The sequence below is a fragment of the Alternaria incomplexa genome, assembly GCF_024043165.1.
Source record: "Alternaria incomplexa strain BMP 0042 chromosome Unknown scaffold_1, whole genome shotgun sequence".
Classification (NCBI taxonomy): Eukaryota; Fungi; Ascomycota; class Dothideomycetes; order Pleosporales; family Pleosporaceae; genus Alternaria; species Alternaria incomplexa.
This window is the reverse complement of record NW_026249850.1, coordinates 3,172,554-3,186,379: the sequence shown is the minus strand read 5'-3', so window position 1 is coordinate 3,186,379 and position 13,826 is coordinate 3,172,554. Positions and strand designations below refer to the sequence as shown.

General features: G+C 54.5%; 5 protein-coding genes across 5 annotated transcripts; 1 reads left to right on the top strand and 4 right to left on the bottom strand.

Annotated features, from left to right (window-relative positions):
• Nucleotides 1–469: 469 nt before the first annotated feature.
• On the bottom strand, nt 470–1,105 carry J4E90_001138 (uncharacterized protein; the record flags this gene model as incomplete). The annotated part of the gene is made up of 2 exons (XM_051430729.1): nt 470–994; nt 1,052–1,105. 2 exons carry the CDS (start codon nt 1,103–1,105, stop codon nt 470–472), a joined length of 579 nt encoding a protein of 192 aa, XP_051296216.1.
• A 1,195-nt stretch (nt 1,106–2,300) lies between these two features.
• On the top strand, nt 2,301–2,855 carry J4E90_001137 (uncharacterized protein; the record flags this gene model as incomplete). The annotated part of the gene is made up of 1 exon (XM_051430728.1): nt 2,301–2,855. The coding sequence occupies one exon, from the start codon at nt 2,301–2,303 to the stop codon at nt 2,853–2,855; it is 555 nt and encodes a 184-aa protein (XP_051296215.1).
• A 628-nt stretch (nt 2,856–3,483) lies between these two features.
• On the bottom strand, nt 3,484–4,348 carry J4E90_001136 (uncharacterized protein; the record flags this gene model as incomplete). The annotated part of the gene is made up of 4 exons (XM_051430727.1): nt 3,484–3,512; nt 3,571–3,807; nt 3,895–4,048; nt 4,346–4,348. 4 exons carry the CDS (start codon nt 4,346–4,348, stop codon nt 3,484–3,486), a joined length of 423 nt encoding a protein of 140 aa, XP_051296214.1.
• Nucleotides 4,349–4,860: 512 nt separating this feature from the next.
• Nucleotides 4,861–7,189, bottom strand: J4E90_001135 (uncharacterized protein; the record flags this gene model as incomplete). Its single annotated transcript, XM_051430726.1, has 3 exons — nt 4,861–5,048; nt 5,104–6,978; nt 7,039–7,189. The coding sequence occupies 3 exons, from the start codon at nt 7,187–7,189 to the stop codon at nt 4,861–4,863; spliced, it is 2,214 nt and encodes a 737-aa protein (XP_051296213.1).
• Nucleotides 7,190–8,479: 1,290 nt separating this feature from the next.
• On the bottom strand, nt 8,480–13,070 carry J4E90_001134 (uncharacterized protein; the record flags this gene model as incomplete). Its single annotated transcript, XM_051430725.1, has 8 exons — nt 8,480–8,890; nt 8,969–10,032; nt 10,833–11,375; nt 11,423–11,535; nt 11,581–11,845; nt 11,893–11,965; nt 12,015–12,812; nt 12,861–13,070. 8 exons carry the CDS (start codon nt 13,068–13,070, stop codon nt 8,480–8,482), a joined length of 3,477 nt encoding a protein of 1,158 aa, XP_051296212.1.
• Nucleotides 13,071–13,826: the final 756 nt, after the last annotated feature.

Sequence of the window (13,826 nt, the reverse complement as noted above, 5' to 3'; positions counted from 1 at the left end):
TCCAGGCTGCAGGCTGCAGCGCCAAGATTTCCTGCATAACGGAAGCAAACGCGACTGCGCCGCAGGCAAAGGTACAGATGTTGACGCGAATCCCGGCGTGCTTCTTACCGTGCAGAATAGGCCATTTTGCGTTGTGCGTTCGAAGGCTATGTAGGGTTTCTCGACAACGAGGAAGCGTCGAAAGTATGACGGCGCTCAAGCGAGCGGACGGGAAGAAAGGAGACGGGATGACTGCGTAACGACAAATCCAGGATTTATCGGTGTTGGGTCTATGAAGGGCACTCATTTATTGCAAGCACACTGTTCTGAACTGCAAGCGTCTGCATATGCACCATCCATCATCTGCAAGTATGAGGCAAGGCTTGAGTCCAATGTGGACGCCATTGCTTGCAGTAGCTGCGATGCATATAATCTCCGAGTATAGCATGACGGTTCAAGAACAAACCACCTAGACAGCGCGTTGGCCATCTTATGCAGTCCCTGCGGCTTGCTCGTCGCGGGCCATCTCCTCTGCCAGCCATTCGGCCTCTTTCTGCATCTCGTCGTCGCTTCTGGGCTTGCGGCTATCATTGTCCACAGCAGGAAAGCGACTCTTTCTCTCTTCTTCAGCGAGACCTGCCCCAGCTGCCCTCTCTTTGTTGGCTAGCTGCTTACTGAGGTCTGCGTCCTCGCTCTCCATCATGGCGTATATGGCATCGGTGCCACCCTTCTCTTCTAGGTCGTCCTTCTTGCGAGGGATGATGTGTGCATGAACGTGAGGCACGCTCTGGCCTGCATCGACGCCATCCTGTATGGCGATGTTGAGAGACGAGGCACTGAAGACTCGCTCCACCATGCGGGACACGCGTTGTACAGTCAGGAAGAGGTCTTGCACTTCGGCAGCGGATAGATCGTTGAAACGTGGCACGACCCGACGCGGCGAAACCAAGACATGGCCGGGCAGTAGTGGCTTGAGGTTGACTATGGCAAAGGACAGGCGTGTTAGGTGGAAGACCTACATGGAGTTAGCTTCAGCTGCGACTACGGCAGCGGCTGCACAGGCACAACGCACCTGGTTGGTGACGACAAAGGAGCCAAACTTGACGACCTCCTTGGTGAGCGGCATCCTCCCCGTGTGTCGCCTCAGATGGCGTCTAAGCGTCGTCGCAGGCACTGAGGCGCCAAGCAGTCTCAACTCAGCGCCAGCGGGCGACGGCGCACGGAACATTCCTCGTGCGCTTCCATGCACCATGCACGCCATACCTCTTCACCCCACCACCGCCGTAGCGCCCACGCTACACCGGAATCTCGAGGCGAGGCGACCAAAGGGCCCCGTTCTCGGCCCAATCTCATATCGTGTCACATGCTGAGTTGCAGGCGGCGCAATCCGCGTCGAACTGATGCGACGCGTGCTGAGGTGCTACACATCGATTCGCACACCCAGACGCACGTCCAGCACCGTGGGGACGCCGACGCCGCATCGTGGGGTTGGCCGCTGTCCGCGCAATCTGCAATGACGCCGCCGACGCCCTCTGCCCTTACTCCTCCTCCGCCGGCCGCCTATGGCACTATAAATCTCACATCCTCTGCCTAAAGCCCATGCCCACCTGCACTGCTTGCTCTTATCAATTCCCGTTACTACTGTGGAGCGCCTAGTGGACCCTTTTCACTCAGACCTTTCTGCTAGCACCCTCTGACTCCAAGCTTAGCTTACTTGGACCGCCTACTCCACCAACAGGACACGCCAAGAGGGTCTCATAACTGAGCTTGGCTGGAGCATAGGGTTTCGAGCCCGGCCCGGCTTTCAAACAAATTACCCTCCAGCGCAAACACGCCTCCGCCTCCGCCTCACCCGCTTCTGCCTTTGCACAGACAAGCTACTATTGATTGACTTGGCACTCTGCACTGGCGGCGATCCTACATTGTGCACGACGAGACAGGAAGGATCCCCACAGTCCCACCACGTACGCTTGTTTCTCAAGCGTAGGAACCAGCATCAGGGTTCGTCGTCGACCTTCCTTCGCTCCAGCTATAAGAGGGTCGGACCTCCGATTTTCTGCCCGTCTCAACTCCAATCGGACATAGCATATTCCACCACGTTCCACTTCGATTACATAGCGCGACTACCACATACGCCAGCCCACGTTCTCGCTGTATCCATCCAACCACGGTTCCGTTGATCGGTACCGCGCATCATTTCTAGGCGACTATACAAAGGGTCTCGGCATCGCTTCTTGCTCACAAGCATAAATTCCCCGACACGCCTGTTCCAGGACCGTCCACTTCACCTTCCTCCCATAGACTCACACACAACCTCTACGATGGATATCGCCACTACTTCCCGCGCCTACTTCGCCATGCCTTCTCCCACTCCTGAGGAGAAGATCTCCCTCCAGGCCAGCAACACAGTCTACACATACCACTGCCTGTGCAACCATCTGCTACTCGCAACCACCACACCGCTGCCCTCCTTACCCAAACGCCAACACACGCGCGATGCTGCACACATCATGCCGCTGCCTCCAGCGCCCACTTCCGGTGGCAACAAAAACGCGGCTTCGCAAGACCACTACGGCCTCCTCCTGTCCACCCGACAAGATCGCCAAGCTGAAATCATAACCAGCGACGAGGGCTTCGAGAAGCGTTATCTACAGCGCTGCGGACGGTGCAACCTGGTCGTGGGCTACCAGCTAGACTGGCAACAGTTCTCCGTCGATCGGTCCGGCAGGCGCGAAGACTACGTCTTCCTTCTCCCGGGTGGCTTCGTCAAGACGAGCGATATGATCATGGGGAAGACGGCTACCGCACCCGCATCTGCATCCGCAGTGGGCGGCGCAGGGATGGGCACTGTCAATGTCACTCAGGTCAAGGCATAGGGCGGATCCGTCAGCCGTTGAGTCCCGGGGCTCCCCACCTTCCGCTACTCTTCCCCCTGGGGATTACGCACAGTGCTTCTCAACAGAACTTATGGAACCACGATTACGATTACCCTGACGAATCTGGGTCTCGGCGTTTATTGATTTCGGTTGCTTTTTCCATGTCGCTCGGAGTTTGGCCGCGTGGATCAGCGGGACGTTTTTATTTCCTCACCCTTCTCACATCTAGATACCCCATTGGTGAACGCGCAAGGCTTCTCATGCTACAGGAGGAAAGAAGCCTACATGTCTATAAGCACACAGCGTCCCTTATGGATCCAAAAACAGAGTTGCATTCCCTGTTTACAACAGCTTCTCACTTGCACATGCGTGACTTGCATTACTCGACTTATTATCATATTGTCTGTGCATCTTGATTCGCTGCTCGCAGCTATCTGACTCCCATGCCCTGCAGCCCTACTGTGCAGATATCAAAGAAGTGTATATATATCATGTTAAGACAGTTCCAACGCCGACGTAATCCGCATGCAAAAAACCGTGACCCGTTTCAGACATGCTCGCGTAAAATCCTAATGTAGGAGAAGAAGATGGTGACGAAGAAACGAACAAGGACGGCAGGAACCGTAGCCTAGTTCTCCGCAATCGTCTTGACGAACTCTGTAGCAAGGGGTTAGCCAATGTCACTCTCAGTGTATGTAGATACGTGAAGACTCACCTCTGTAGTCCACCTCGTTATTGCTGGCATCGATGGTGCTCTTGAACAGCTCATCGACCTCCTCCTCGCTCATCTTCTCGCCCAAGTTGGTCAGAATGTACTTGATCTGACCCTTGCCGACGAAGCCACTCCTATCTTTATCGAAGACCTGGAAGCCACGGATGTACTCTTCGATGTCAAAGGGTTCGCGGAAGCCGCCGGGGCGGTTGAGGATCTTGGAGAAGGTGTCGAAGTCAACTGCGGAGAAGTCGTTAGCCTTGGAGTCCGAATGCAGCGGGGGTGAGACGCCTGGGAAGGCGAGTCAGGGCATGTGGAGATACGTACAGTCTGCACCAACACCACGCTCGAGGTCGGCGATTTCAGCCAGTGTAGGGTTTTGGCCACATGCGCGGAGAAGGTCGCCCAGTGCGCCGCGGTCGACACGGCCGTTGCCGCGCTTGTCGAAGAGCTGGAAAGCTTCGCGGTAGTTTGTGGAGGCCTGGTTACTGTTATCCATTGCTCTTCGATTCGTGTGTTGTCAAGTTGCTAGTAGCGGGGTTGTTGTTGTGGGTTGAAGCGTGCGGTTGGTGTGTTGCTGCTGCCGGAGTGAAGGGGCTCTGTTGACACCATGTGCGACAAAGTGAAGCACGCGCGCTGTGCTGTTGCGGCCACTCGCCGCTGCCATTTTCCGCTCGCCAGGGCAGGGACGACCTGGCCGCGGCCAACCAACGATAGCGTGGAAGCCACGAGTGATGCGGGGTCCGAGTTTCGGGGGCAAGGAACGTCTTTTACATACCATTGTGTATATAGGTGTATGTGCGAGTTATTTGGTGACAAGAAGGATATCTAACAAGTCCAAAAACGGTGGTATAGGCGGTGTGAGGGTTCAATCTGGTGTTGAAGGGGCTGTTTGATGTAGCCTAAGCGGGGGCCGCAGGGTGCGTCGAGCGCAAAATACTGCCCGCCGCCAAGGGCGAAGCGTCGTCGTCTAAGCAACGAGCGGTGTACTAGGTATCGATTTGATGTCCATGTTAGGCACAACAACAGACTACAAGGTTTGAAGGATGACGAAAGTTCATCAGCAGAACTCTCTTTACTTGGATTTGGCACGATCTGTATCCGGCCGTACCTGCGATGAGCAAGAATACATTCACATTGGCATTGGCAGAAATCATACCTCATGCAGGCACTTTACCATCCTCATGCAAGATGTTCGCACGACGAACGGCAATACTGTTCGCAGTTCACGGGAGAAGACAATTGCTTGTTGCATATCCAATCTTTTCGCATAGTCAAATCTATCGAATACCTCTAAAACTTCTCCATCAAGTTCTTCCTGACAGTCCACATGCGTGCCCTCTTTCCGTAGATGTACATGGGGATGCTGAACAACATGCATCCTAACTGAATGCCGCCAATTGCCAAAAATGTATCCTTGCTACCACTCGATTCAAGCCAATGCGGGAAGAAGAGGGAAAAGATGAAGCCGTGTAAAACGTCTGTCAAGGTGCGTTAGCATGTGTATGCTCAAAGTGATGTTGAGGAGCGACTTACTCTTCGAGAAATTGAGCGTGACAAGTGCCTCGCCTGCGTACATGCGGTAACTGTCCACAACGAAAGTGATCGATGTGGTACTAGCCAGCGAGCAACCGAAACTGATGACGCCAAAGAAGACGGTAGGGACAATCCAATTGTCCTTCTCTTCTGCACTCCAGCCGAAGCCCATAAGTCCAATAACAGTGCTAATTGCGATTGGCAACGCCATAAGAAGACGGAATTCCGGCTCATATACACCATCGTTCTTGCGCGCCATGTAGCGTACTACAAGGTCGGAAACTCGACCTGCCACTGCCGTACCAAGAACGCCACCTATGAAAGGCGAGATGTAAACGAGACCCACTTGAAGCGGGGTGAAGTTATACGAGGTATCGCGGTAGATGTGGGCAACCGACTCAGAAAGCACGATCAGCCAGCCAACAGCGAGAGCGTAGACGAGCGACGACCAAAGCACTGCGGGATAGGCGAATAGAATGAAGGGGCGGACCGCGACGCGAAGCCATTTGTCCTTGACAAGACGTCCGTTCCACGGTCTGAGCGACTGGCGGTACGACTTTGGTGGGGCATCACGATAGTAGTCGGTGTAGTGAATGCTCAGCTGCTCCGAGATGTGATCCGCTGCAGCAGGATCAGACGGCGGGTGTCCGCTGTCAGCTCGAATGTCTTGCTTCTCAGGGTCGGACCCCAAGTTTGCCGGGAGCTGGCCAAAGTAGTCGTGTCTTGGGTCCTCCCCGGGGGTAGAATGAATACTCATCGGGGAGCGAGGAGTTGGCGGAACACTTGCATGGCGTACAGTCTCGTCAGCCATATCTACGTGTCCAGTCTTTTCATCGGGATCCGGCTCTGCAAATCCAACATGGGCGTTCTTGTGGCGTTTGGCAGGCTGCTCGTGAGGTCCCGCCAGAGGCGATGCTGGCAAGGGCGTCGCTGGCATTGACGATACGTGCTGCGCTTGTCCGTCTGTGGCCTTCTTATGATGAAGATTTGGCAGGTGGAAATGTCCATGGTGTTTTCCTGGACTCTTACTGCGGGCGCGAGTGTGTCGCTTGGCTGGTTTAGGTGCTCGGTCCCAGAATGTTTCGGGCACGAAGAAGAAGATGAGGAAGAAGCAGAAGCCGACCACAATGGCGGTAATCCAGAACACCCATCGCCATCCGAGGGTTTGCACGATAACGGCGCTGACCAAGGGAATCAGGTTCTTTCCGCCGAGCAAAAGTAGTGTGTAGATACCCAGGCGATACGCTCTTTCGTGGAGGAAGAAAATTTCGGCAATGGTAGCACTGGGCAAACACTCGACCGGAGAGACGGCAAAGCCTTGGACAATACGGGCCACCACCAGTGAGGCGTAGTTCGGCGACACGGCGCACCATATCGAGGAAATGGTGAACAGTATGATTGCGCCCAGGTAGACGGGTCGCTTGCCAAACAAGATGGCAGTAGGTGATGCAACGACGCTGCCGAGACCAAGTCCCAACATGTACAGGCCTGTAGTCAAGGCCACCTGGGGAATCGTCACGTCGTATGTATCAGCCACGTCGTTGAAGCCAGCAGCCAACAGCGGCGTCATGCCTCCTCCGACCATACAGTAGAAGCCGAGCGATATGAGAGCGAGGTCGCGTCGCACCTGAGCCCAGTTGAGCGGGTCATTTGCTGAATCCTCGGGCTGAGGGTCCAGAATGAAGCGGCCGTCCTTTGTACGCTTCTTCTCGGGCCGCCGCGAACGGGACGACTGGCGGGAGCCATGCGAGGCAGTTCGCAGGGGCTGGGGGCGCTGTGTGGTGGGTAGCGACGAGGCGGATGTGCGTGCGTGGGCGTGTTGCAGTCCTAGCGGCTCGTTGCGGTTGTGCGTCTTGGACAGAAGGATAACGGAGCCTGTGAAGAAGGTATTAATTGTTTGTTCGCGTATCGATCATAGTGCAGGAACCTCCTTACCAGGCACTTCGTCCGTCTGTGGGTCGCTCAGGATCCCCAGATTCCACTTGGGCCGTGGGGTATCCTTCTCTTGTGTGGTGGATGTGGCAGTCGAACTCTCAGCACCCGCCTCCGCTGGTTGCGGCTTCCGCCAGGGAGTGAAGTTGACCATGCCGTCTGCCCTTGGAAAGGATACTCACAAACAGAGCAAGAGGGGTGTTGGAGAGGCAGCAAGGTCTATATCACACGCCGCAGCCTGTAATCGATACCAAGCCTCTGATGACTAGTCTGTTCAGCGCAAGACTCACGAGGACCCTCTCTCCACACCAACACCCTGAGTCTCCACGACGCTGCAGATGCACGATAAGGACAGGTGACGGGATGTGGAGTCTCCATATCCACGTTGGGGAGGCAGCACAAACATGTGCTTACTACGAACAATGCGCGTGCTCAGGAAGGAGGGTTATCGCTGGCCCGCGGTCGTGCATATCGCGGCTACCAATGCTAGCGTCGCGGCCATGACGTACAGCCAAGGTCCATGTGACTTGGGACGCTTCCCGCAGCCTGCGTTATTGGCTGCCTTGACCTTCACCGCCAACATTGTTAGACGTGCTCAGACGTGCTCAGACATGCTCCAGACATGGTTCTCGTTGCAACACCTCAGCCACAGCCAAACTGCACGCGATACTTGCCGCCTCCGCCGTTTCCGCCACGCTACTTTTAGGAACCGCGTGGTTGCAACATGTGCTTCGTTAGCCTCTGCAGCCTTTGTCTAGGAAACGAAATCTGACCGCAAACGTTGCCGCCCGACAATCGCATTGGAAACTAGCAATATTGGCGAACACGAGGCGATCACGTCTGTGTGCCAGCGAGCAGAATGTCGGCCATACCGCGGCTCCGCAGGTTTCGGCCAAATGAACCGGGTCGATCAAAAATGCCTGACTGCTCACCACCACGGCATCTCGATATTTCAATCCACTGGTACGATGATGACGATTCGTGGCCTGACACGTACAGATGCCCAACGTCCGATATAAGCACCGCATCGCACATCGCAGTATTATCGGACAAGGAGACGCGTCGATCACGACTATCTTGACATGTTTTGGAATCAAGATCGAAAAACTGTCCTTTGATCGTTCTTCTGATCTCTCCGGCCCAGCAATGGAGTCTCAAAGGCAAGAGCACATCGACCGCTTCCGGCGGCTCTCAGATTAGGATACTAAGGGTCTACAGTGACTTGTTGTCGACGACACCCACTTGTGTATAGGTTTCAGGTTTCGCTCAAAGGCGTACTCTAGCTCTATGCATGTCCCCGCAGAAAAGTCCACCACAAGCGCTGGGCGCCAAACATTTACCAGCTTTCGCCTGGGAGCTTTGATAAAGATTGTCATGTTCAGATCAATGGAATGATGGTAGCTTCAAAGCATGGCAGAATATGTCATGTTGCAAGCATCCACGCCTACATGCTATCCTCTCTCCATCTACTCCTAACCTTCTGCCAGCCCTCCATCTCTCCCTTTCCACCTCTCTTCTCAAGGCCCAGTCCGCGTTCAACCCACTCTTGACTTCCCATCTCACTTAGTCTCGACAAAGCTCTGGCAAATGCAAATCTCTCTTCATCGCCAGAGAAGATGCTACTGTTCTTCAACATGTCCATGTTCATACCAAGGTCGTCCATGAGATTGCGCATTACGTCCGAGATGGCTTCGTGGTCGTCCGCTTGCGCAGACTTGGCAGGCGGCTTTGATGAAGAAGAGGCTGTGGTAGGAAGTTTCCCAGCCTTTTGTGTAGCGGTTACCGCGTCGTTGAGTTCGGCTTGGTCGAGGAAGAGGGACGTTAGGGGAACGGCTGTAGTCATTACTAGCTTGGCCTGGATTTACGTTAGCATGGTATACTCCAATCACAAGCCTGTTGCTATAGGGTCTTGTGCTACCAGTATCTCGCTTACCCTTGATTCGTACACGGCATCTATAAAGGTGATGAATCTCCGCGCCAAGTCTCTTGACCTGTGATTCATTCCAGGCACCCCTGTAATGATGAACGCCTCATATTGTCTCGTGAGTTCGAGGTAATCGGCTGCTCCCGTAGCGCGTCCGATAATGTCGTCAAAACTGAATACGGCGCACTTCCCACTGGCCTTCGGCACGCGGACCTCTCTTCCCCATACTTCATGGATTGCGGGGTGTGGGGGGTCGTTTTCGAAATCGCCGAGGAAGCGGAACCATCTCTCTACATGCGTTTGTGCAGATGTATCTAGAGGATGGTGGTATACACCGCTTGGTGGCCGTGGAATCTTCCTGTAATCCGTCGAAGAATCCAGGTTCAGGACTGTAAGCCGCGTTTTGAGAAGGTTTATGCAGGGCACAAAACTTTCTCTTTGTATTCCGTTCTTGTAAAGGTCGTTCGGGTGTCTGTTACTCGTCGTGACAATGACGGTTCCGTGGGCCATCAGGCTCTCGATCAATCGCCTCAGGATCATAGCGTCAGCAACGTCCGTACACTGGAACTCGTCGAAGCAGAGGACGGAGGAGCGCTCTGCTATACCCGCTGCTACAAAGGGTATACTGTCAATATCATTCCCATGCTGCATCTTCATCTTGTGCAGATCCTTGTGTACGCTCTGCATGAACGCGTGGAAATGTATCCTTGTCTTCCTCTTGATGTTCGGTGGCAGAGTGTCGTAGAATAGATCCATCATCATTGTCTTCCCACTGCCAACATCGCCAAACATGTAGATGCCCTTTGGCAGCGAATCGGGTATAGGTGGTAGGGCCGACCCCGCGGAGTTGGACGACGTAAGGAAGGAGAAGAACGACTTCTTGGGCGGCTGTAGGGACTCGATGGTAGGTTGTTGAACGGGCGGTTGCGTGTAGGGTTTCAGCATGTCGTGGAGATCTTGCAGGTTCTTGATGATGTTGCGTTGGTGCTCGTCGTCTCGCAGTCGTCCGGACTCAACACGCACATCGTACTCGGCCATGGGCCCATGGGTCTGCTCAGACTGGTCCGGTGCATCTAGCAAGGTCAGCACTCGGTCCATGCAGCCGCTCTACTAATGGCCGAACGTACACTCTTGCGCAACCTGTGCGTATCCTCTGCGGCCCACTGGCGCAAACGAAACTCTGTTCGGAGCATGCGCCAGCTTATTCGTGCGTGCCAGAACAAGCCCTCGCGCATTGCTCGTCGCTCTCGAATTCCTTGCGCAGTCCGTACATAGCGCTCTTCTGCTGTCGACAGCCAAATTCTGTCCGGCCGCGATGCTCCTCGGCGCCGGGCCAGCGCACCGCGAAAGGGTCCTCAACCCTCTCAGGGCCTCGGATGATGTCATTTTCGACATCTGGCGCACAGCCTAAAAGCTCGCGACGATGACAGTAAGGAAAGAAACAAGTGGGATTTATGGCATTGCGGAGAAGAAAGCTCAGCAAAAACGCCAGGCGACGGAGCTGAGCAGGGCTGTGGAGCGTCGAGCATGTGCGCGACCCACGACGGGTTGTTTAGGGTGGCGCGGGGAGTTTCCTCGCTGCACCCTCGGCTTCTGGCTTCCGGCATGGCTGAAGCTGCAAGGGTTTCGGCAACACTTTAGTAGCCGATATGGTACAGAGAAACTCTCGCACGTGTCTATACGCAGATATTTCTTCACACTCTTCATCATCATTAACATTACTACCGTCTGCATCATCATCATGACTCCTCTTCCGCAGCTACGCTCTCGTATCTCCCTCCCTCACCTCCTCCGCCCCGCTGATACCTCATCTTTGGCACCTCATACAGCCTCGTATAATCTACTCGCTCACCACCAAGCCTCGCATAACCACTTTCCTTCGTGCCAAACATGGGACTGGCATCACACCAGAAATCCTTGCAATTCGTAACGATGCCGCGTGAAAAGGGATTCCCTCTTCTTTGCCGCCGTATTTGCTCTCCTTGACTTCCGTGAAGGGCGATGGTGAGGAACGTGTCGATTCCAAGGAGACGCTTCCACTGGTCCCAGATGGAGGCTTTGGGCTGAGGACGCCGGGGGATGTCGCCCGTGTCTTGGCCGGAGCCAAACCCGTTCGTTGGTGCGCTGCCGGCACCACCAGATACATCTTGACTGGTGTCGCCGGTCGTAACAAAGGAGTTGAGTGCGTCTGCGGGTGTAGCGCCATGGAGATGACCGCGCATGCTCTCGTAGGTTGTGAGGTTCCGCGCAATCTGAAGCAGTTGGACACAGAGAAGCATGGTTACCCAAGTCAACTGGAAAGCTGCCCATATTGAGAGCACAATCGTGAAAGGATCTTTGTTGAGGACTTTGCAAAGTTCCGGTGAGATGACGGCGCACTTGGGGTAATCCGTGGGTGCGTCACGTATCTCCAGGTCTGCCCCAGTTAGCTTCATGGTGCAAAATCGAGGTGTAATGACCTACAAGCAAGTGCCAACCTGATGAACATGACAATACCCAGCTCCAAAGACAGTACGTATAAAACAAAGTGTCTGTGGTTGTTGTTCGCCACACAGTTGTTAACCCACGGACAATGGCTGTCACAGTTAGTGCCACCCTCACTGCCTACGTGGAGCACTTACTGATCACTCTTCGCAACGCAGCGCTCGCAGCGCTTGCAATGCTTACTGCGCAAGGGTTTCCGCACCATACAATTCACACAGAAATGATGTTCATCGAATTGTCGTAGCTCCATGAGCTCATCAATAACCGCTTTGGATGCACTTCTGCTCGCCGACTTGGGCACGAAGCCGGGATCAGTGGTCATAGTGAAGAAGTAAAAATAGGCCGTAGATGCGTAAAACGCCGCAAATAGGAAGTTAAGAAGAAAGTTCGTTCGTATCGTCCCTCGTTTGTGTTAGCGAGATATCTGTGTGTAAGATAAGATGGCTTACATGGTAATACAGTCGTTGCCCACCGTGCACCGACCCAGAAAAGCGTGCCAGCGAAGATACCGGCTAGGAAAGGCTGGAAGCTCGTCAGCGACTAGGCGCAAGTGTTTGAGCACTCGACTCACAGTATGATGTATGCTTCGCATGTTCGAGGGACCCCAGCGCAACAACCTTTGCGCTCCCCATTGCATAACGTACGCAACAATCACGGCCAATGGTATACCAAGAAACGCTGGCAGATGGCTGACAAGAGAAAGCGCAACGAACAGAATGGCAAAGGGCCAGAAGAAAATGAATCGGCTCAGGAACCACCTCGTGTCTTTGACTCCCGGGATGGGGAACTGCCGCGCGTTTCCATTCTTGTCGAAGCCAGCTTCCATGAGAGCGCGCCGCCATTGCCGGGTGGTGTTCATTTCCTGTGCCGTGACTTCTGGCGTCTTGCCGTCATTGTTCTTGGCGAACCGGTCCGCTCCGTACTCGAGCAGCTTCTGTATCGATCCCTGGCTGCCCTTGACGAGGGCCCAATGCAATGCAGTGAAGCCCTGGTCGTCCGTCGCATACACGTTGGCACCCCATCGGAGGAACAGATCTACGCAAGACGGATAGCCCTTGTATGCCGCCCACATGAGCGGGGTGTGACTCTGCGGATCTGCGATATCCACGGGTATGTCTTGGTGTAGTAGCAGGACAATCTGGTACACATTGCCATCGAGGGTTGCGCTGTGCAGGAGATTGAAGCCCTGGTCGTCGGTGAGGAGCGGATCGGCGCCGTGGTCGAGGAGAAGATTGACGATGTAGTAGTTGCAGCGCTTTGCGGCCCAGAGCACGGGTGTCGCGACAGCATCGCCGCCCTTTGCGTTGATGGGCGCGCCGGCCTGGATGAGGAAATGGCAGAGCGCGTAGTGATTGTTGATAGCCGCCCACTACTCATAGTCAGCCCGGAACATGCTCCAACACTCTTTGATACCCACATGTAGCGGCGTTATGCCCTGCTCGTCCTTGAATGTCGCATCGAACTTGCCGCCGTCGAAGAGTTTCTGTATAGCCGCAATCTCACCCAGTCGCGCCAGCTGCATGATGTCCTCCTCCACCGGGAGGCTGGGCTTATTGTCCGCCATGACCTCGAGTTCGTGGTCGCCTGGAGAGGTCGCATTGCTGTCTGACTGAGTGTTGGCAGCCATCTCGGGGGTCCGCGTGATGCTGTATGGTTGCGGAGCTTACGACACCTCCGGATCGTGGTAGGGCGGCTTCAGCGGCGCAGTAGCGATTCAAGATGGTTCGGAAGTCTGGAGGGGCTCTTCGGGTGTCACCGCATGCTGAATAATGGCGAATATGAAAGCCAACTGAGGTTTGCGAGGCTTTGCAGGCGTGGAACATGCGGCGTCTGTGATTTCCCAAATGCGACCAATGCGCTCATCCCACATCCCTGCCGACTAACGCAAATCGTGGCGGTGCCACGCAAGCCTCATGCCTGGACCCGGAATCCGGCTTCAGCAGCGACATTCATTTTTTGAATGCCCGCAATCAGTTGAGCTTGCCTGATAGGGTGCCGTGACATGAAGAAGAAGACAACGCTTGACCTATGCTATACACTCGATCTGCCTCTGACAGGTCATGATTTAACAAAAAGTTTTCGTTGCGACATCGCATCAGTAAGCAGCACAGAGCAGCGTTGAGGACCGACAGGCACCGTCGAGGACTGTCAGGTTACCGCAATCCACGCTTTGTCTGAAAACTTCCTATTTGGGAACGACTGCAATTGCAAACGGTCGTGTGTTCACCTTCACCTTCATACTGGCAATAGTAATCACGCTAGCCACAAACAGCAGAAGACCTCGGCCTGGACCTGCTGTTATCGACGGTATGTAATCACAACTGCCTAACGTAGTAACGTCGTAAAGAAGACGGAACGACAAGAAAGTCGTTTGAGTTGAGAA